General features: G+C 43.5%; 1 protein-coding gene across 5 annotated transcripts in view; it reads right to left on the bottom strand.

Annotated features, from left to right (window-relative positions):
* PALM2AKAP2 (PALM2 and AKAP2 fusion) overlaps window positions 1-21,184 on the bottom strand; it is a 248,614-nt gene that overhangs the window by 193,963 nt on the left and 33,467 nt on the right. For 4 of the 5 annotated variants that reach the window (XM_026672320.2, XM_087957561.1, XM_026672319.2 and 1 more), the window contains exon 2: window positions 11,773-11,853. In XM_026672320.2, coding sequence (XP_026528105.2) covers window positions 11,773-11,853 — 81 coding nt within the window. Of the gene's footprint in view, window positions 1-11,772; window positions 11,854-12,019; window positions 12,095-21,184 lie in introns of those variants that run through there. The other variant, XM_087957562.1, reaches the window with a different exon arrangement.

Here is a 21,184-nt window from a genome sequence, read left to right as displayed (position 1 = left end):
TTCATTTAGTGACCATTCAAAGTTACAACAGCATTAAGAAGAGTGACTTATGACTATTTTTCACACTTATGATTGCTGCAGCATCTCCATGATCAAATGATTAAAATTCAGATGCTTGGCAACTGACTCAGATTTATGACAGTTGCAGTGTCCCAGGGATCACGTGATCAATTTTTGCAACCTCCTAACAAGCAAAGTCAATGGGGAAGCTAGGTTCACTTAACAACTGTGTTATTAACTTAAAACTGCAGTGATTCACTTAATAACTGTGACAAAAAAAGATCATAAAACAGGGCAAAACTCACTTAACAATTCTCTCAATTAGCAACAGAAATTTTGGGCTTAATCAAGTATTACTATGCAATCTGCATAAAGTATGTTTAAAAAGTATTGTCTCTAATTTTCAATTTAGTTTGCATTCTGCATATTCCTAGTCCAAAGCAAAGAGAGAGAAAACAAAACAAAACAAAAACCACAAAGAACAGGAGAAAATTCACATTACCTGTATATCTATCTATATCTAAAGATTTCCAGAGTCACTAGAAACAATATTGTGGGTAATTAATCCCAAAGGGAGTAGCCTTTGGTTACTGCAGCTTTATGCTTTTGTACGTACACTGCAAAACTGCAAAACAGGGATGAAAAGTAGGACACCAGATTATACTTTCTCTATTCTGCATCATGAAAAAAAAAATGGTGTAGATGAAGCATTCCAACTTTTTTTCCCACCTTACCTTTTGACCAAATTGTGCAATACAATGAGTAAACTGCTGTGTATTACTTCACACTCTGAATCTTAATGTTTGGTTCTTTTTATTTTCAAGTGTAGCAATAGTTTGTGCAGCCATGTATGTGCCTTGCATGCTTCTTCCACAGTTGTGGTGGAATGCAGCCTAAATTCCCAAAAGGGAGGGGCTGTACTCCAGAGAACCCAGAGACAAGTTTAGATAGTTTGGTTGGGAGGAAGAGAATCAAGGCAAGCTCCTCTTTAGGAGTTCTTAAAGACTTTTTGTCTCTCTAATAAAGCAAGTAGTTTAGTTTGGATGAGACTTCTGTCTGTAGATGAGGAACAATAAAGGAAATTTCATAAAATAAATTCAGTGTGTTTTTTAAAATTTTTGGAGTCTGACCACAGTGCAGTATTCAGCATCTCTAGATCAGGGGTCTCCAACCTTGGCAACTTTAAGACTTGTGGAACTCCTCTCCCAGAGTTCCTCAGCCAGTTTTGCAGAGGAATTCTGGGAGTTGAAGTCCACAAGTCTTAAAGTTGCCTAGGTCGGAGAGCCTTGCTCTAGATGAGAGAGCTTGGCTTCTCAACACACCAGATAAAGAATTAAACTCAGCAGAGATTGGGAAGTATGGCTCCTATATGATTTGTGGACTTCAGCATCCAGAATTACTAAACCAGCATGGCTGGTTCAGGAATTCTGGAAGTTGAAGTCCACAAGTCATAAAAACGTCTTGGTTCCCCACCCCTGGATTAAAGAATATCTGTTCTACAATTGATTTCCGATCAGATTTATTTCCAATCCAGTTCAAACCTGTATATTCCATATATTCTAGATTATTAGTCATAGGCAGTTTTAAATTAAAATCCATAATTCCTTTGCAGCATCTAGTTTAGTCATTTATTACTATCTAGTCCTCTTATATTGCTACACTATTCTTTCTAATATTTCTAATTAGTAGTCCAATTGCACTGGTCAGGTCAGAGCTTCTCACAGTTGCAATATATCAGCTTTTCCCCAACTCCCCCATATTATCCCCCACACCCCCCACACCCCCACATTATTTGCCAATTTAAGTTTAGTTTTTCTCTTTATTTAGCTACTGAACTTGCATGGGTGTAAAGACAAACAGAGTTGACCTTGGAGAAGGTATGAAACAGCCATTATGGGGAAAGGAAGGAATGAGCTATTAAGGAGGGACTTAACACGAGATTACACAACCCAGCGATAGAAGGAAGTGTGAGAAAGAAATTCAAAATAACCTCACCTTGATTTTGTTTTGTATAAAATGGGACAGAGAGAAACTTTTAAGTTTCAAGATTTTTAAGATATGCCCCGCAACAATAAAATATAATTCTTGAAATCTTTGTGATGTGTTTTTTTGACCTGGCCTACCTTGAAGGGCTGACCATGACTGCTTTGCTTCACGAAGGTCTAGAAACTTTACTAGATCTATTATTGTTTGGTTTGACTAAGCAACCCTCCACTTTGATCTTTTTATTTCAGTTCCAAGATAGAGGTTAATATTCCCAAGTTGTTTTACTTCTTTATTTACATTGTCACTGTCTCAAAAATATATATCACTTTTGTACTCTAAACATATTGTATAATTCAAACACCAGCATAACAAAGATTGTACTGTATATTCATCTTCCATTTTTGATTCTTATATATGAACATCAATCAGTATTTTCCTGGTTAAAGCCTTTGTTTCACTAAACTTGATTTTGTTTATCAGTCTATGCATTGAATGCTTGCTTTAGTCCATATATAGATTTTTGTAATTTACAGTTTCTTCCCCTGACTTTACAAAACCTGGTGGTTGGTGTATGAAAATATTCTTTTTCAGATCACATGCAGAAAGGTCTTTCACATGTATTTTCTAAGTCTTTCGTATGCATTTTCTTAGATGCTGCTACACTTAGTAGAACTCTCGTATTTTCCAAAGTACCTGAAGGCCAAACAAGGAATAATGGATGGAAACCGATCAAGGAGAGATCATTCAACCTAGAAATTTCTGACAGTGAGAACAATCAACCAATGGAACAGTTTACCTTCAGAAGTTGTGGGAGCTTCATCACTGGAAGCTTTCAAGAGGAGACTGGACTGTCATCTGTCAGATTCCTGCTTGGGTGGGGGGTTGGTTTAGATGACCTACAAGGTCCCTTCCAACTTTGTTATCTGTAAATTTGCATGTCAAACCACCAGCATAAAAACTTCATTGTAATCCTCACTATATCTTTGTGTGTACTGTAGTGCTTCACTACTAATCTAGATTTATGGCATTCTACATTTCATAAGAATCATGCTTAATTCTGAAAATCCACTTACTCATGCTTTGGTAGTTCAGTTTCCCTACATTTCTGTGGTTAGCTCAGTGGCCCCCAAACTTTTGGGCATCAGGGACTGGTTCCATGGAGAAAGGTTTTTTTGTGGACCGGTGGGGGATTGCTTGCATCCCGTGGATGGGGTTTCACTTGTTTGCATGGCCCAGTTGCTAATATGCCATGTACAGAAAATTTACACTTAACCACTCTTGGTATCATTTGGCTTCCAACCCTCTTTCCATCTTTTTCATTCTTCTCTGCATTCAGTCATGTTCAGTAGTGACTGTAGTGCATGACTGTGTAATTTTTGTTATATTTTGCTTTCTTCTTTGAATATCCAGAGTAGATCCAAATGCTATTGACAAGCTTGGGCTGACTGTGTTAGTATCTAAATAGTTTAGTTCATTGTGAGTTATACCTTCTTCATTAAAATGAGCAACACAGCAATGGTTACTTTTCCAGGTTTTAGGTTCAAAATGTTATAAACTTTTGTTCAATTCATCAGCCCAGCATTATTCTTACATTCTCCAATGTTATTTATTCCTTTTTAAAAAGGGACTGATGCATAAACTTTGAATTTAAATAGGTTTCATAACTCATATGAAGTTTTGTTTGAATCTTTTGTTGGTAAAAACTATTGGAAAATGGTTCTGACTGACATTGGACTACAAACATCTTTAAAAAACAGGTTCCAATATCTGGCTGATTTATTTTAAGTTAGAAAAAAATTTCCTTTTTCCTTTTGTTTTTTAAACAAAATCACATGTGGATTTTCTTTGTTTCTCAAAAGGACAAATATTCAATTCAATTTTTAAGCTCTCAGCTTTTATTTTCTTAATAAGAAACTCATCTCAGTGCCCAAATGTCATTTTGCAGAATTATGCTTATGCATGCATCCATTACTCTGCTTGCCTTAGGCTGTATAATTTCCAGCAAATTAGCTTTATTGTGCTTTCACTATTACTTGATGGTCTTTTGTAACAATGCAAAGTTTATTTTATGCATAATTTTACAAACATTTTGTTTAATATATATAAAATCTGTGTCCAATTCAGGTATATGTTTCTTGAAACATTCTATTCTTGCTTGCTTTATGATTCATCAGACATTTCAATTCAATACTGCCCTTTCCATATATCAACATTCCATTTGCTAAATTAACTTTTCTTGCCTGTACCTCATTGTTTTGCAATCCCTATGCATATTGGCCTTTTCTTTTAAGACATTTAGACTTATTATCCCTCTGTGTGTGTTGTACAGGCTTTAGTTCTATGAAGTCTTCATTCTGTTTTGATATGTCTCTTTCTAATACATTAATGATAGGTTACATTTCTCCCTTTATTTGCTTTAGAGAATTCCTAGTTGCATTGTTCACATCATGTTGGTATAACTCCACTATAATGAACTCTGATGGACTCCATTTATACTTTTCTGGTAGAGAACTTAAAGCAGTTCCTTGAAATTTTCAGAAGGGGTCACATTGTTTGTTCTTTTAGTATCTTATGAACAAAGAGATAATGTGACACATGTTGTTTTAAATTTCTAATCCCTTATAATTTCAGATTTATGAGTTCTCTGGTTACTGTTCATACCTGAGCATGTTTTCATATGCTTTAGCTTGTCGCATGTCTCTGATCGTATTGCTTCACTGACAGCACAGTAAACTTGGTCCTCCAAGTTACATTTGCTAGCCTAAAGCTGCTGTTTTTTTTCTGGAATAATGTCTTCCTTTCAATGTTGGGTTCTTTTGAATCAATTTGTAGTTTGACAAGTTCAACTTCAGAATTATTTCAGATTTTAATACATCCTTTTTAAACTTCCAGACTTTCTTTAATGTGGCATAAGCAAAACCTCCTAAACATCTAGTTTCAAATTAAAAACTTTTATTTTTTACCTGCTAAAAAAACTTTATTCTTTCCCATCTTCAAGCATGAGATTTTCTAATCTCAATATCATTGCTATTTCCAAAATCTTATGCTATGTTGTAACCTAAAAACCCCAAATGCTCTCCATTTAAGATGCTACTCCTAATGAATATCCATGATATGCGGGCTCTGATTCCTAGCGATGGTTTGGGATGCTCTAGATGCTAAGAATTTTATCCTGGTCCCTTGTTGAGTCCATAACTCTTGTATGTTTTGCACCCAGCTCATTATTAGTCAACTGCTACATTCACACTAAAGCAAATATATAACATTTAACTCAGCTTCCAAAAAAGTGTGCCCAGTGTGCACAGAGCCCTAAGCAAAAGAACCAAAAGACTAACAGCACATGAAAACTTAAATCCATTTTCTGCCTCTTTTTCTTTCCCTCCCTTCTCCTTCCCTCATTATATAGGAGACTTTAAAATTTTGTCCTCCCAGACGAGGAAAAGACACAGATAAGGAGGTAACCCCCTCCATCTACTTTGGTAACCAGGAAGGTTTGTGCCGTATTTGTGTTTCTGCCTGAGGAGGACTCCAACTCCATTGGACCAAGTCCTAACTCATTGTGTTATTGGAGGGACTGAAGGCCAATCAGGCCCAGTGGTGTGTTTCAAATATTTTTACCACCAATTCGGTGGGGCGTGGCTTGGTGGGCGCGCTTTGCACGCATGCGCACACTTTGTGTGCGTGCATGTGTCAGATTTGCACTTTGTGCAGGCACAGAGGCGTTTTGACTCACCTCCAGCAATCCTGCACTCTCCCTAATGCTTCAGCAGCTGCCGCGCAGCAATTGCTGCGCCGCGCAAAGCAGCTGTGCTTCAAAAGCAGGACATACGGGAGCCCGGGTGGGCGGGTGGGCCCAACACAGAGTGTCAGAGAGAACCGGTTCAGTCTCTGCTGCTCATTGCCGCTACCGGCTCGGCAGAACCGGGCTGAACTGATAGAATACCACCACTGATCAGGCCACACAGAGACTCAAGAAAGGTCAGTTTGGACAAGGCAGAAGAATGCCTCAAAAAGAACCCAACATTGAAAGGAAGACATTATTCCAGAAAAAAACAGCAGCTTTAGGCTAGCAGATGTAACTTGGAGGACCAAGTTTACTGTGCTGTCAGTGAAGCAATACGATCAGTTTAAGGCATTCCCTAGAGCAGGGGTGGGCAAACTTTTTGGCTCGGGGGCCGCATTGACTTTTAAAATTTGACAGACGGGCCGGGTCAGCACAAGATTTTTGGGGAATCGCCCCCCCTTCCCCCCCTTCTCCTCCTTCGCCTCCCCTCGGAGGCCCCCTGAGTCAGGAGTTGCTACCGCCGGCGCAGCTCCGCGCGGCTCCAGTCCCGCGTTGCCTCGGGAAGGGAAAGGCAAAAAGGAAGAGCCACGGCGGTGCTTTGCAACGGGGGCAGCGGCACCGGAGGCTCAGGCTCAGCGGCTCCTGGTTTTGCCTTTTCCTTCCCAAGGCAACACGGGACTGGAGCCGCACGGAGCTGCGCCGGCGGTAGCAACTCCTGACAGCCCCAGCCGGACACCTGAGCGGAGCCCGGGCAAAACTGCCTGTTGCTGCTGCCGGAGCACCGCCGGGTCGCCTGCTCCAAGCAGCCCGCCTGCCTGCCGGGCTTCCCCTCTGCCGCGCGGCTCGGGGCCAGGCGCGAGCGCCTGCGAGTTAAAAGGAAGCCGAAAGTTGCTGGGAAGTTGCTCGGGTGCTGGGAGCAGGCTTTTAAAGTGCCGCCCGAGCAAAGTTTAAGCAGCCTGCCCGCCCGCTGGGCGGAACCCTTCCTGCTCCTCGGCGGGAAGATGCTCCAGCCTGCAAACTTTGCCTTTGCAAAGCCCTGGAAGCCCCGGAAACCCGAGCAACTTCCCAGCAACTTTTGGCTTCGTTTTAACTCGTGGGCGCTTGCGCCTGGTGGAGGGGAAGCCCGGAGCCTCCTCCAAGCAGCCTGCCCGCCCGCCCGCCGGGCTTCCCTTCCGCCGCGCAGCTCGGGGGATCGGCGGGGACTCATCTTCGGAGAGGTCGCACTCGAAGGTGATTTCGAACTCCCAGCCGAGGCCTTTGCAAATTTCTTTTCTTTCCTACCCCTAGATCGCTCCGCACTGTTTTGCAGCTTTGGGGGCCACGCGGCACAGGTCAATACGCCACACCCAGCGATTTTTTTTCAGGGGTGGGCCGCATTGGACAGACCAATGGCAGCGATTTTTTTTCAGGGGCGGGCCGCATTGGACAGACCAACGGGCCGGATGTGGCCCACGGGCCGTAGTTTGCCCACCCCTGCCCTAGAGGAAAACTTACAGTCCTCTAGAGAAAGCGTTTCACACAGTGTCCCAATAAGGAGAGAAGTAATCCAATACAGCTTGGGTGTGTGGTTAGCCGGCAGCAGGTGCAGACAGTAGAGGAGAGCAAGGACTCGGAGGAGGGGCCTGGATCATCAGGGAGTGGACTGCTGCCTTCAGGGATGGTGGGGGCTGGCAGCAGTGATGAGGAGGTTTCAGAGGAGCCTGTGCTAAGTGCACGTGAGCGCAGGATGATTCGTAGAAGAGAACAGCTGAAGCTGCACAGACGACTCAGAAGTAAAGATGCAATATAATGGCCCCTCCCTCTAGGGAATATAAGCCTGGTTTCAAACTGCTTTTGCCTTTGCAAAAGGCAAAAGTTTGAAGGACTTAGTGTGGTGATTACAGACTCTGATTTATTGGAAGATTTCTGCCAAGGTTTTTGTAATTGGACTAATTGGCTGCAAGCCATCTGTTATCTACAAAGAGGTTTATTTGGAGATTAAAGCTGAGAAAGTTTGAGTTTATCTGTGTTTGCTCTGGGAGAATTCGGCTGGGTCAGAACATTGGGACTGCATCAACCAAGTGTCAAGATAACAGGAAGTAACAGTCTTAAGTTGCATTGGACAGCCCCACACCTAGAATACTTTATCCTACAGTATTGTACTGTATCCTACAGTACAATACAAAACGTAATATAAAAAAGAACACCGAGGAACAGGGAAGCATGCAAAGAAGAAGAATAAAGAAGGAAAGGGGCTTGAAAGCCAAATCATACCAAGAATGGTTAAAGGAACTTGGTATGTTTAGTCTAAAAAGCCTTGATATGTTTAGTCTAAAGGTGGCACACTGGCTAGAATGCAGTATTACAGGCTAACTTTGCCCACTGCCAGCAATTCGATTCTCACCAGCTCAAGGTTGATTCAGCCTTTCATCCTAAGGTCGTTAAAATGAAGACCCAGATGGTTGGGGGCAAAATGTTGACTCTGTACATCGCTTAGAGACGGCTGTAAACCACTGTGGTATATAAGTCCAAGTGCTAAGTGCTATTGCTAAAGAAGAGAAGGCTGAAAGGAAATATGACAGCAATCTTCCAATACATGAAGGGATGTCAAAGGCAGAAGATTTATTTTCTGTACCATCCAAGGGTAAGATTAAAAACCAGTGGGTTAAAGATTAAATACCTGAGAAAGCTTTACAGAGAGAAATCCAAATTTGAAATAAGGAAGAATTTTTTGACTGTGAACACAATTTGTAGAACTGTCTGCCACATCATATCAAGGGTGCTTCCACCACTGGAAAAGATTGGATAACCATTTATCTGGGATAATAGGAGGAATCCTGTTCTGGGCATGGAGGTTGAATTAGAAGACCACCAAAGTCATTTCCAACCCTATTACTTTATGAAACATTGCTTGAGACTTATTTAAACATCAGCAAATATCAAAACTGTTTGGTGACAAACTGAGGTAAAAGGCAAGAAAAAGCAGGGAGAAAAAGACAAGAATTTTTCCAGAGTCATTAGGAGTTGGGTGGTATAAATGGATTAAAATAAAGGCTTTGTATTATTTATATAGCTATCTGTATCTACATTTCCAGAGATGCTGGAAACAATTCTGAACAAGCCCAGAGGCCTTTGGTTAAAGCAGCAAAATAGAGATGGAAAGTAGGATACCAGGTGATACCTCTTCGATTCTGCACTATGAAAGATGGATAGAGATGATGTACCCAACATATAAACGTTAGATATTATATCAGCATCCACAGAGATCCAGAACTAGCTGAGGTATCTGACTCCATTTTAATTTTTAAAGGGAGTAAATCGCTAATAAATAGGACCGTAAACATATAGGTACAAGTATTCCCACTGTGACTGTCAAATTTTTAGAATTTGAATTTGAAGGGAGAATTATTACTTAAGGATGAGCAGTGAAGTAGCTCACTGCCAGCTTTGATAAACTAGTTTTGTAAACTTTTGCGCTGTTTCAGAAACAACTCTATACACTCTAATTTAGTAGTTGTGGCAGAGAATTATGTAAATGAATTTTCCCTCAATTTTTATGTGATGTAATTCCTTACCTCACATTGCCTTTGGTCATTTGGATTAGAAATTTACAAGCCTTGAAGTCCAGTACATCTGGAAGGTACCAGTTAGGGAATTCTATACCTTCCTCAAGTCACTTTCAAGCATTTCAAGAATTCCTAATCCTCAGAGGCAGGATTATGCTGCAAGAATTGGGTATTGGTCCAATCACTAACAGGCCAAGCACATCATGACTGCAAAGTGTTTTGGTCTTAAAAAGAGAAAGGGATTTTGGAGTGTCTGTATGGTTATGCACCTAGTCTGCCAACCCCTTAAACCCAATGTTCCTTTACTCAGGAACAGCCACACCATCCTGGATGTAGGTGCTTTAAATGGAGATGAGCATCTGTATGCTCAAAAGCACTTAAAAAAAAAAGCAAAACTTTGAATTTGTAGCAGTGTATAGCCCAACACTGATCTTTGTTAGCTAAGAGTTAAAAGAGTTTCCTGAAGTTTGTGCTGTCCTTGAATAAGAGCTTTCAAAGTCAGCCACCACCTGGCTGACTTGGAAAACAAATAAATAAAAGCATTTTAATCTATTCTCTTTTTCGATTCATGTCTATATCAGCCTCCTCCAACCAGGCTGTTGGATTCTGGAAATCAAGTCCAACATATCTGGAGGTTAACAATTAGGGACGGTTGTTCTTTAAACAAGCATTCAACACTGCTTTTCCTATTAAAACGTGATCTGATCTTTTAAAAGGTCTAGCACAGGTGGCTTCAATCTCCAAACGAACATAATTCCCCCTTGATGACAAGAAGTTTTATTGACGAAACACATGGCTTGCCTCAACCCCTGTGAACCCGCATAAGCAATAGTACCCCAGCTGCTTGAAGAAATACCAATGCAAGTGGCAGAAGCAGCAACTGTGCTGGGAGGCCACAGCATCACACCATTTTGAGCACTTCACAGTCCCTCAGATAGAATGACATGGGGGAGGAGGGGAAAAATTAGTTGCTGCCCCCAAGATAAGAATACATGGGGGAGGGGGGGGGAGAATACCATTCAAAGAAGGTATGTTTCCAAGGAAAAAGTAGAAAATGCCCAGAAATTCCAAATGTTGTCTCAGCAGCTCTAGGCTGAAGTACAACAAGTGGCCATTATTTCCAACAATTTCCAGCTACTTTATTTTGACACTTATCCCTCCCACAGACTCAGAATTATAACACTCTTTGCATAAAAATACACAGGGGAAAATTATCTGTATTACGTAGCCTCACACTGTGGGGGTAGGATAATGCCCAATAACCAGATTGTAGAATGCAAGGCATCAATGGTACAAGTGCTCCACTATACCTAGGTGTACATGTAAACTAATCCATTAGTCATCTCCTCTGCTTCAGTGGAAAAGCTCAGAAGTACTAATGAAAATCTATCATGCAGGCACTGACCAGGCTAAAATATCAAGGATTTCAAACTGTCATATTAGGAACAATTTGTTTAGAAGAGAAAGATTTGTAGAATAAAAGGTGATTAGAAACATCTAAAATTCTCCAAAAGGGGCAGCCAGCTCTTTGAGAAGAATCTTTGTTTTAAACTGCCCTCTATTCCTTTCCACATAAGGTATTGGAGCGTAAATCTGGAACGTCCTGCTTGAAAATCAGTTGCACTACCATGGATGGTGATCTTATTCAAGATGCATCTGACTTTCAGCAGTATCCAAATCAGTAAATACAAACTAGTTACATCTATAGATAAATACATCGATTTGTACTAGGGCTGCAAAATTCCAGACAATCACTAGATGGAATCAAAGAGATATAGAAAACTGTTGATTGCCCAACATTCTGTAGCTCAGATATGGTAGTCCTGGTTTAATCTGTCCTACAATGTACCTATATACAATATTTTACAGTATCTACAGTATCAATATACAGTTCTTTGCATGTAATCTCAAGTTTTCAACTGGGAATCCCTTTAATTTATAAATGCAGATTATGTCCAATCTTCACTGTATGGGCTGCATATACCCCTTGAATAGCTCTGCAGTTTTAGGCACACCTGCACACATACACAGACCCCATTACACAACCATAGAGATCAAGTACTCCCATAATTAAGCACACAAAAGCAGCCTCCTTGTTTGCATAGCTGGGAAAAGAACCATTTAAGCAATGCAGTGAACACACCCAAATCCACATCCGTTCCAATTCAAAGGATATGTTGTGAATTGCTAAACCGGTAGCCAAATTCTGGTGCCTGCTGTAAATGCCCTCCCCCTTCCATCATCTATTCTGCTCCCTCCATCCTTTTCAATAACATGGTATTTTAATAGAGAATCACACACGGGAGAGAGACCCAGTAAGGATTTGATTAGCAGGAGCAGACAGACTCCGACAACGCAGGCTGCTTCATGTCGGAACAGGTTCTTCCCAGCTACCCAAATGTGTGATTTGCATGTCTCAAAACATACAGCTCTGGTCAATCCAGGATCAGCCCTTACCTTGAAATGCTGCAGCTGAAGAATCTGGTCCTCGAGCTGTTGTCTCTTCCCTTCTATTTCCGTCTGCCTTTTCCTTTTTTCCTTAGCAAAGACAAAAAGCGGCAGAAGAGAAATTGTCTGTCACTAGAGAAGCAAAGGTTTTCAAATGTCTGTCTGTGTTTTTTTCTTCTTCATACGAGTGGATGTGCAAGCCAAGCCCTTCGGTTAGAGAAGCCACCTGATCCACCCGTGCCAGCTCGTCACCTACCTCACACAAACAGCATCTTCACAAAAATAGCATGTCAGCTAAGGACCAATGTCTTGTTCACTCAGGAGGAGAAAGATGGGTCTTCTCAAGTTCAGCTATGGGAATGGCAACGAAGAGCAGAGTCCGGGGTGGGGGGAAGAGGGGGGGGGAGAGACACAGCAGGCACAAAGCTTAACTACCGAGTTAAAGGCACAAATCCTAACCCTTGTGCCTTGCATCTCCTACAAAATGTAAATGCACGCAGAGCAAAGAAGGGCTAGCAATAGTGTAGAGATACATATGAGGTGAAATCGGGGTAAGGGCAAGATTAACTCACAGGGCATTCTATCCCTGGACTAATTATTATCTCAGTTTGAATAATTTGGGAAGAATAAGGTTTGGTTTTCCATAAAGCCAGCATCTTCAGCATCACCTTTATTCATCTATTCTCTTCTTTTCTCCTCCTTCAATCTATACCAAAATGCAACATTAACAGTCCCCAACAGCTTATTTTTCCTGCCATAATCCCACAGTGTTGTCTGGGCTCCATGCAAGACATATCTCAGTCTTTCTTAGATCTCCTTACATTCAGTCTTAAGGTAGCATTTTCCTCTTTTAATCAACAGTATCTGGGTAACAAGGTGGGTAACACCTGTTGTGTTTTATTACTCATTATGTTGAAGGCAAAACCGGGTGCCAAGTCAAGGATGGTATCAGAGCAGTGCCTATTGGGCTGATGGGTGCATATTAACAAAATAACAGAGTTGAAGGGACCTTGGAGGACTTCTAGTCCAACCCACTCCCCTGCTCAGGCACCATTTCAGACAAATTGTTGTCTAATCTCTTCTTAAAAACTTCCAGCGTTGGAGCATCCACAACCTCTGGAGTGAAGTTATTCCACTGATTAATTGTTCTAATTGTCAAGAAATTTTTCCTTAGTTCTAGGTTGCTTCTCTCCTTGATTAGTTTATTAATTATAATATTAACTAATCAATATTAACAGCTATTTCTCCCTGGTCAACCCATCCTCCTGCTATTCCACTACAGATAGTCCTCAACTTAAGACCACAAGTGAACCCACAATGTATGTTGCTAAGTGAGAAATTTGTTAAGTGCGTTTTGCCCCATTTTATGACTTTTCTTGCCATATTTGCTAAGTGCACCACTGCAGTTGCTAAATTAGTAACACGGTTGTTAAGTAAATCTGGTTTCCCCATTAACTTTCCTGGTCAGAACGTCAAACAAGATGATCAACACGGGACAATGCAACTGTCATGAATATGAGTCAGTTGTCAAGCATCCAAATGTAAATCGCATGACCATGGAGATGCTGCAACAGTCATAAGTGTGACAACTGGTTGTAAGTCACTTTTTTCAGTGGCATTGTAACGGTCACTAAGTGAATAGTTGTAAGTCAATGATCACCTGTACTGCCTTCCAAAAGAGCTGCATGCAACAGCACCAAGCCACTGGTTTCTCAAAAATATGCAACCACAAAAAAAACCCTGCTCGGCCAGTAGTATTATACCTACAATCTATGCCAGTTTAGTGCAAGGCAGAAACTGCAAATTATGGAAATGCCAGTGTTCCCAACCACCCAGAGCATGAAGAGGTCTAGAAGTTGGCAGCTGTTGCCAACCTAAAGAAAAGTAGAAGAGAGAAATCCTAAGTAAGCGCTGCCTGTGACTCAGTTCCCTTTGTGGTTTTGATTTACATGGAGTTTTTATTTTTTACATTTACATTCAGTGTGGATTACAAGAGAAGGGGGTGGAGGAGGAAGAGAAAGAACAGCACAGAAAGAAACTTGGAGGTGATGGACACAGAGCCCTGCAGCCCGATCCATCCCATTCCAGCTGCAGCAATGTGACTGATGGGTATTTCTGCCAATGGGTAATGACATGCAGAAGAGGGAGGACTGCCAAGCCAGAAGAATCAACCAATCATTTTGCTTATCATGCATAATCAGGACAGCATCATTGGCAATAAGTCAGAACTTGCACGGGGGAGATAGGAAAGGGACTGGCAATTGGGACAGCAGATTTCATGCTGACATAGTTTTCTTGCTGACTGCCCTTATTCTTGGTCTGCAAGCATAAGGACAGGTTAGCAGGACTGGATATAGGGGACAATATCCAGAATGGTTTGCCAAGTGATATACCACCATAAGCAGATGAATCACTTTCAATTTTAGTTTATCTTAGTAGGAGGGAAAAGGCGTTGGTACTTACCTGACACGCCCATTCTCTTTGAGCTGTGAAGAGCATCCAGGAGTGGGAGGTGCTTCAGTCTCTGCATGTCTAGGCTGGGCTTAATTTGTGAAACGCTCCTCCTCCTCCACGGGACTCCTCCCCAGCGTTCCCCATTTTTGGCAAAGACGAGATAAATAAATGCCCTCATCCTCAATGCCCTAACAATTCGTTGGCCGAAACAGGACCCCACCAGATGGAAAAAGGGTAGGGCTGGATGGTCTTCACAGCTCAAAAAGGACGAGCGTGTCAGGTAAATACCAATGCCCTTTCTCCCATGAGCTGTTCAGAGCATCCAGTAGTGGGACATACCAAAGCTTGGCCTGTCCTACGGGAGGGACTCCGTCTGGCCTGGAATCTCCTCCTGGTCCCTGTGGATCCGTTGCAGAACTCTTCTGCCAAAGGAGGCCTCAGCGGATGCAAACACATCTATTTTATAATGCCTAATGAATGGTGATGGAGAGGCCCAGGTTGCGGCTCGACAAATTTCAGTTATTGGTGCCTGTGTGGCCCACGCTGCCGATGTTGCGGCGCTCCTTGTTGAATGAGCTGTTATGCCCCTGGGCACCTGCAGGGATTGAGTCTGATACGTTTTCGCTATCGCGGCCCGTAGCCAACGGCCTATTGTAGAAGGTGAGACCTTGCATCCCTGAGTGTTGGGCTGAAAAGACACAAATAAGGCTTCCGTTTTTCTGAAAGCCACTGTGCGGTTGATATATATTTGCAATGCTCGCCTCACATCAAGCCTATGCCATTGTAGTTCCAACCCTTGGGATGGTCTGGGACAAAAATTAGGAAGTATCAGCTCTTGTGCCCTATGAAAAACCAAGTTAATTTTGGGTATAAACGTAGGATCAGGATGAAGGACCACCCAGTCAGAATGGAAAACACAAAGATCTTGTCTGATAGACAAAGCTGCAATCTCCGAAATACGATGAGCAGAAGTGATCGCTACAAGGAAAACTACTTTATACGTCAGAAATTGGAGACGTGACGATTTCAAGGGTTCGAAACGGCCCTTAGTGAGTGCGACGAGGACCTTGTTAAGGTCCCAGGTGGGATAACGGTGTACCACTGGAGGGAGTAAATTTGTGGCTCCTCAAAGGAAACTCCTTGAAGGATGATGGGAAAGAGATAGTAGACCTTCACAAGTGAGAACTGACACCAAGGCCGCCACCTGTCTTTTCAACATATTAGGTGATAATCCCTTGTCAAGTCCCTCTTGCAAGAACTCTAGGATTTGAGCCACAGATGGAGATGGGATCAATTTGAGACTTGGTACACCATTTGCAGAAACTGGACCATGTGGCATTGTAAATGCGAGTTGTTGAGGGGCACCTGGTGGCTTGGATAGTGGCGATAACTCTGTTGGAAAACTTTTCGCTCTTCAGACGACTCCGCTCAACCTCCAGACGGTCAGGTGCAACCATTGAGGGTCCGGATGTTGAAGGGGTCCCTGGGTTAGCGAGACCCTGGCTGGCGGAATTCTCCATGGTGCTGATACGGATAGACTGCGGAGGTCTGCAAACCACGGCCGTCTGGGCCAGTAAGGTGCTACTAGAAGTAGTTCCACCCTTTCGTCTAGCAGTTTCTGGATGACCTTGGGAACCAGTGGAAGTGGCGGGAATGTATACAGAAGTCCCGGGGGGCAATGACAGCGGAGCGAATTGAAGTTCTCCGCTCCTTGCGAGGGGTACCTGGAAAAAAATCTCGGGAGCTGAGCGTTGAGGGGGAAAGCGAACAGGTCCACCACCAGCTGTCCAAATGTCCTGACCGCCTCGTGAAACAGGGTCGGATGGAGGTGCCACTCCGATTGATCGATTGTGGCCCGGCTCAGCCAGTCTGCCTGTGTATTCGACAGACCCAAAATGTGCGCTGTTCTGATGGAAAGTAGGTTGCTCTCCGCCCAATGACACAAGCACTCTGCTTCTCACATGCGATGTTTCGACTGTGTGCCCCCCTGTTTGTTTATGTGAGCTTTGGCTGTTACGTTGTCAGTCAATATTAGTATGTGCTGATTGTGTACCTGTGGAAGGAAGCTGCGGAGAGCCAGGTGTACTGCTCAAAGCTCCAGCCAGTTTATGCTGCACAACTGTTCTGTGGCGGACCAGCGGCCTTGGATTGTGAGCGATTGAATGTGCACTCCCCATCCAAACAGGCTGGCATCGGTGGTGATGGTAAGTCTGTGTGGCTCTTTGAAGAGGCAGCCTCTGTTGATGACTGGTCTGGTCCACCAGAGGAGAGATATGAGGACCTTTGATGGTACCTTGATCTTGTATTTGGAGTTGCTTCGGCCGGAGCGCTGGTACAGGAGCAGGAACCACTGGAGGGATCTAGTGTGGAGCCGGGCCCAAGGGATGATAGAGATACATGATCTCTTGCCTAACAATTTTGATAGTTCCTCTAGGGACACCCTCTTAAGACCCCTGATCTCCTTGACTATTTGCTGAATGCTATTTAGTCTATCTGGTGACAGGTAAACTTTGCCTTCCACCATATCTATGACTGCCCCCAGATGGGTTAACTGAGTCGATGGTGTTAAATGACTCTTTTTCCAATTTATTGAGAACCCGTGTTGTTGTAGGGATTGTAATGTGTTCTGAGTATCTTTGACTGCTTGATGAGCGGAAGATGACAAAATAAGATGTCATCAAGATAACACTGGAGTCGTATGGGGATATCACGGAGATGAGCAACTAGCACTGCGAGAACCTTCATGAAGGTCCTGGGGGCAGAAGCTAGTCCAAAAGGAAGGGCCACATATTCAGAATGGTGGTTATTATAACAGAATCTCAGAAATGTATAGTGGGAAGGCCGAATAGCAATATGTAGGTATGCCTCCGTCAGGTCTATGGACATGAGGATGTCACCCTTTCTGATGCCAAGTAAGATAGATTGCAGGGTGTGCATTTTAAACTTGCGATATACTAAGAAATGGTTGAGTTTCAGATCCAATATTGCTCTCCACCCCCTCGAACTTTTGGGAACAACAAAAAGATGTGAATAGAAACCTCGCCCTCGTTGGTTGGTGGCTGGATGGCTCATATGTCCAGTAGGTGTTGGATAGCTGTTTCTATGAGATTACGTTTAACCGGGTCTCTGGAGAGAGGGTATGACATGAAAAAATCTGGGGGAGTGGATTGAAATTCCAGCTCAAGGCCAAATCTAATTGTGTCTCTGACCCAGGAATCAGAGGTTGAGGAGTCCCATTGGTCCGTGAATAATTTAAGGCATCTGCCAATGGGGGTCGGGTCCAGAGAGTTATCTTGGACGCCGAAAGGACCTGTTTCCTGCTCCCCAAAAGGATCTCTTAGATTGACCACCCCTTCTGCTCCTATCCCCGAAGTTGGACCTGTCTGGCTGCTGCCCTGGTCTGAATGATGGGGGTCTCTGGTATCTGGGTGAAAAGGATCCCTGGTAAAAGGGCCGAAAGGATCCCCTCCAAAAGGACTGAGGGTTTCTAGAATCTGACTTCCGAAAAAGGGAAGGAAGAATTTTCTTTTTGTTTCAGGTTTCAATTAGTAGCAGATCAAGGGAAGGACCAAACAGTCTGTCTCCCACAATTGGGGATGAAGCCAGCTTGCATTTGTGCTTAAAGTCCACTTGCCAATGTTTTAACCATAGTAAGCGTCGCGCTGTGACATGTCAAGTAATGGCCCTGGCTGAAAACTTGACTGCATGATAAATTGCGTCAGCTGAGAATTCAGCAGCTGCTATAAGTTTAGCAATATCTTGGTGCGCTCTAAGGTTGGAATTAGGGACATGTTCCCGTAAGAGGCGGAGAGAAGAACGGGTGAAGAAAGAGGCGGCCGTGGCTGCTCTGATGGCCCACGCGTCAGACTGATGGGCTCTGTGTAGGGCTAGCTCGGCCCGTTTTTCCTCCGGCTTTAATGCTTCCAGCGTATCACTGGGAATGGAGGAGGACGCTAATCCCACTATAGGTTCATCTACCTCGGGAGTATTCAATAATTTTGAGAAATCAGGGGCCAAATTGAAATATTTCCTGTCATGTCCAGTGGGGGCTGGGTACACCGCTGCAGAGGCCCACTGTTTCTGTACCAGGTCCGAAAACATGGGAGGAACTGGGATCACCTCTGCTTCAACTACTGGTTGGTTGAAAATTAGATCTTCTGGTCCCTCTTCCGAAGGAGTTGGAGTGGTAGAAGGGGTCGACTTGTTTAGGCGTGCAATATTTTTTGCCTTAAACAAGAGAGATCTGAAAAGTTGTGGGCGGAATAAGCCTATAAAAACAGGTTGGTCAGGAACAAGGCCCTCATCCTCAGACATTCCCCTTTCTAAGGGGTCTGCTTCTGATAGGGGCTCGCTGTCACGTATTGATCCTGATTCAATCTCTTCCATTTGATCAATTTGATCCACTTCTTCCTCCTCCTTCTCCTCCTCCTCAGTCGGCCCTTGGAGGGGGACTTCCCCTTGTAAATGTACCTGGGTATAGTGCTGCTCCGACCTGGTCGACGACATCAGCGATTGGGAATCATAATCAGCGATCACAGGATGTTCCCTGGTCAGAACTGCGTGTTGAAGACCTGCTGCGATTCCCTGCCAGATTGCCAGCTCCATCCAGGCCTTCATCCTCTCTGGAACTTCCTCTGGAAGAATGTCATCCTGACGAAGACTGGCAGCCGTCGAAGTGAATGTAGCTTCGGGAGCCCTCAGACCTCATCCTTGAAGGTCAAAGCCAAATCTTAGCACAAACCTAAGCAGGCTAAAGGGAATTCTAAAACTTCAGAAAGGGTCAGTGTCCCAGGTACTTGGGCCTGCTGGCCTTGGGAAGCCAAGCTGCACCTGGATGAGAGGGAGAGATCTAGGGGAGGAGGAGGGTGGGAAGGGGTAGACGGACCTGGACTGGAGGAGGGGAAGTCCTGTGAGACCTTGTGCGCCTCCCGTGTGCACTTATCTATCTGTTTTTGTAAAGCTTTATGGCGCCTGATGGCATCCCTTTCTGAAGTTTTAGAATTCCCTTTAGCCTGCTTAGGTTTGTGCTGAGATTTGGCTTTGACCTTCAAGGATGAGGTCTGAGAGCTGCTACTGTCTGCCATTTCGATTGAAGTTGGAATTGCAGTATGCTTGTTATACAATGCAATACTGTGAAGGCGGTTGGCACGCCCAGGGGCCTGATCTGAGGACAGACCAGTTGCCCCGATGATGTTTTTATTGCCCCCTTTCCTCTTTTTTTTTTTTGAATAATACCTATCTATAATGAGTTGTATCTCAGTAATAATATTTTATTGATATTAAAATATTATACCGAAGAGAAAATAATAATAATAATAACAATTATTATTACTATTGTTGTTGTTGTATTATATAACCACACACACACACACACACACACACACACACACATATATATATATATATATATATATATATATATATATGCACTTAACATCGTGCCACTTAAATAATATTCATATACATATTGCCATATATACATATACATATACATATACATATACATATACATATACATATACATATATATATATATATATATGACAATATGTATATGAATATTAATTAAGTGGCACGATGTTAAGTGCTGAGAAACCAAACAGCCAAATTGAGAACGCCTAAAGGCCCAGATTGATAAGGGTAGAGGCCTTCAACAGCTTCCCTGCACAGGCGGACACAGGCCTAGGTGCTCGCTGTTGTGCCGCTGGGTTGATTGGGCTGTGAGAGATAAGCCAACAATTTAACTGTAAAAATAGCCTCGAATGTAGAAAAAAAACCAAGACGCCTGTGTTCCTGAAGGGAACCTCTGCTCGGGACAGAGTTACCTCACACAGAACGAAATGGAATACAGGCGCGTGGCCACGAGGTCTTGTAAGAAAAGATGGCCTCTGGCAGTTAATCTTTTGGCGCGCTCCCCAGCAGCAAACTCCTGCCGTGTGAAGGAATAGCCTCCAATGGCTTTTCCTGTAAGGCTAAATGGCGGGGAAGGGTGGAAGGCACTAAGCGTTTGAATCCTCCACCCCAAGTGGCGTTCAGAGGGGGAAGGAAAGCGATACGACTCTGTTGGGAGCAAAGAGCTCACGCCGCTGTTCGGGTAAAAGAAACTCTGCGGCAATCTGTCGGAATGGCAGGGGTAGAAAGATCGGTTGTGGGGAGGAGGCGCGGAGCAGCGCCGAAGCCTCCCGACGCTTTGGGGCGCGAATTGGCGCTTCCCTGTAATGCGAGCAATCTCTGTAATGCAAGTCAAAGTCGAGAGATCGCAATGCGATTAGAAGGCTAAAGGATTCTAAAGACAAGCTGATTAACTTTCAAACCTGCTAGCAAGGGAAGAATTTTTCCTGTTTCGGCCAAGGAAGAATCACAAGCACTGCCTATCTCTCACGAGGCTGAGCCAAAACTGGGGAATGCTGGGGAGGAGTCCTGTGGAGGAGGAGGAGCGTTCCACAAATTAAGCCCAGCCTAGATATGCAGAGACTGAAGCACCTCCCACTACTGGATGCTCTGAACAGCTCATGGGAGAAGAAAGGGTTCCCTCCCCCCACCTTAAAACTGATGTGGTGGTATGAGGGACACAGGTACTCAAGAACTATTTCCATCTATGTCTACCCCACCCACCAGAGCAGGATAAGATATAGTTCCCTTCTCTTAAGGAGGTCCATCTATTGAGACCAAGAAGAAGGGCCTTCTCTGTGGTGGCTCCCTTCCTGTGGAACATAATCACCGCAGAGATAAGATTGGCCTCCACCTTAATACTCTTTCACTTTGTTTTGCCATTGGGTCTGGGAGCCCAGGGTGATATACAACCCATTGAATAATTGTTGTCACCAGAGGAGCGGAGGTTTATGGCTTTGAATTTGGGGTTTTATTTCTATAAGCAGTGTGGAGTCACTGCAAACGAGTTGGGAGGATATATACATTTTCTTAATAAATAATTATTGAATACTGATTGGCTGAAACATCTCTGCTT

This window comes from Notechis scutatus, chromosome 2, assembly GCF_049901735.1.
Source record: "Notechis scutatus isolate UNSWTSFEM ecotype Mainland chromosome 2, rNotScu1.2, whole genome shotgun sequence".
In the NCBI taxonomy this organism is placed as follows: domain Eukaryota; kingdom Metazoa; phylum Chordata; class Lepidosauria; order Squamata; family Elapidae; genus Notechis; species Notechis scutatus.
Note: the sequence above shows the minus strand (reverse complement) of the source record. Positions and strands in the feature narration are given on the sequence as shown.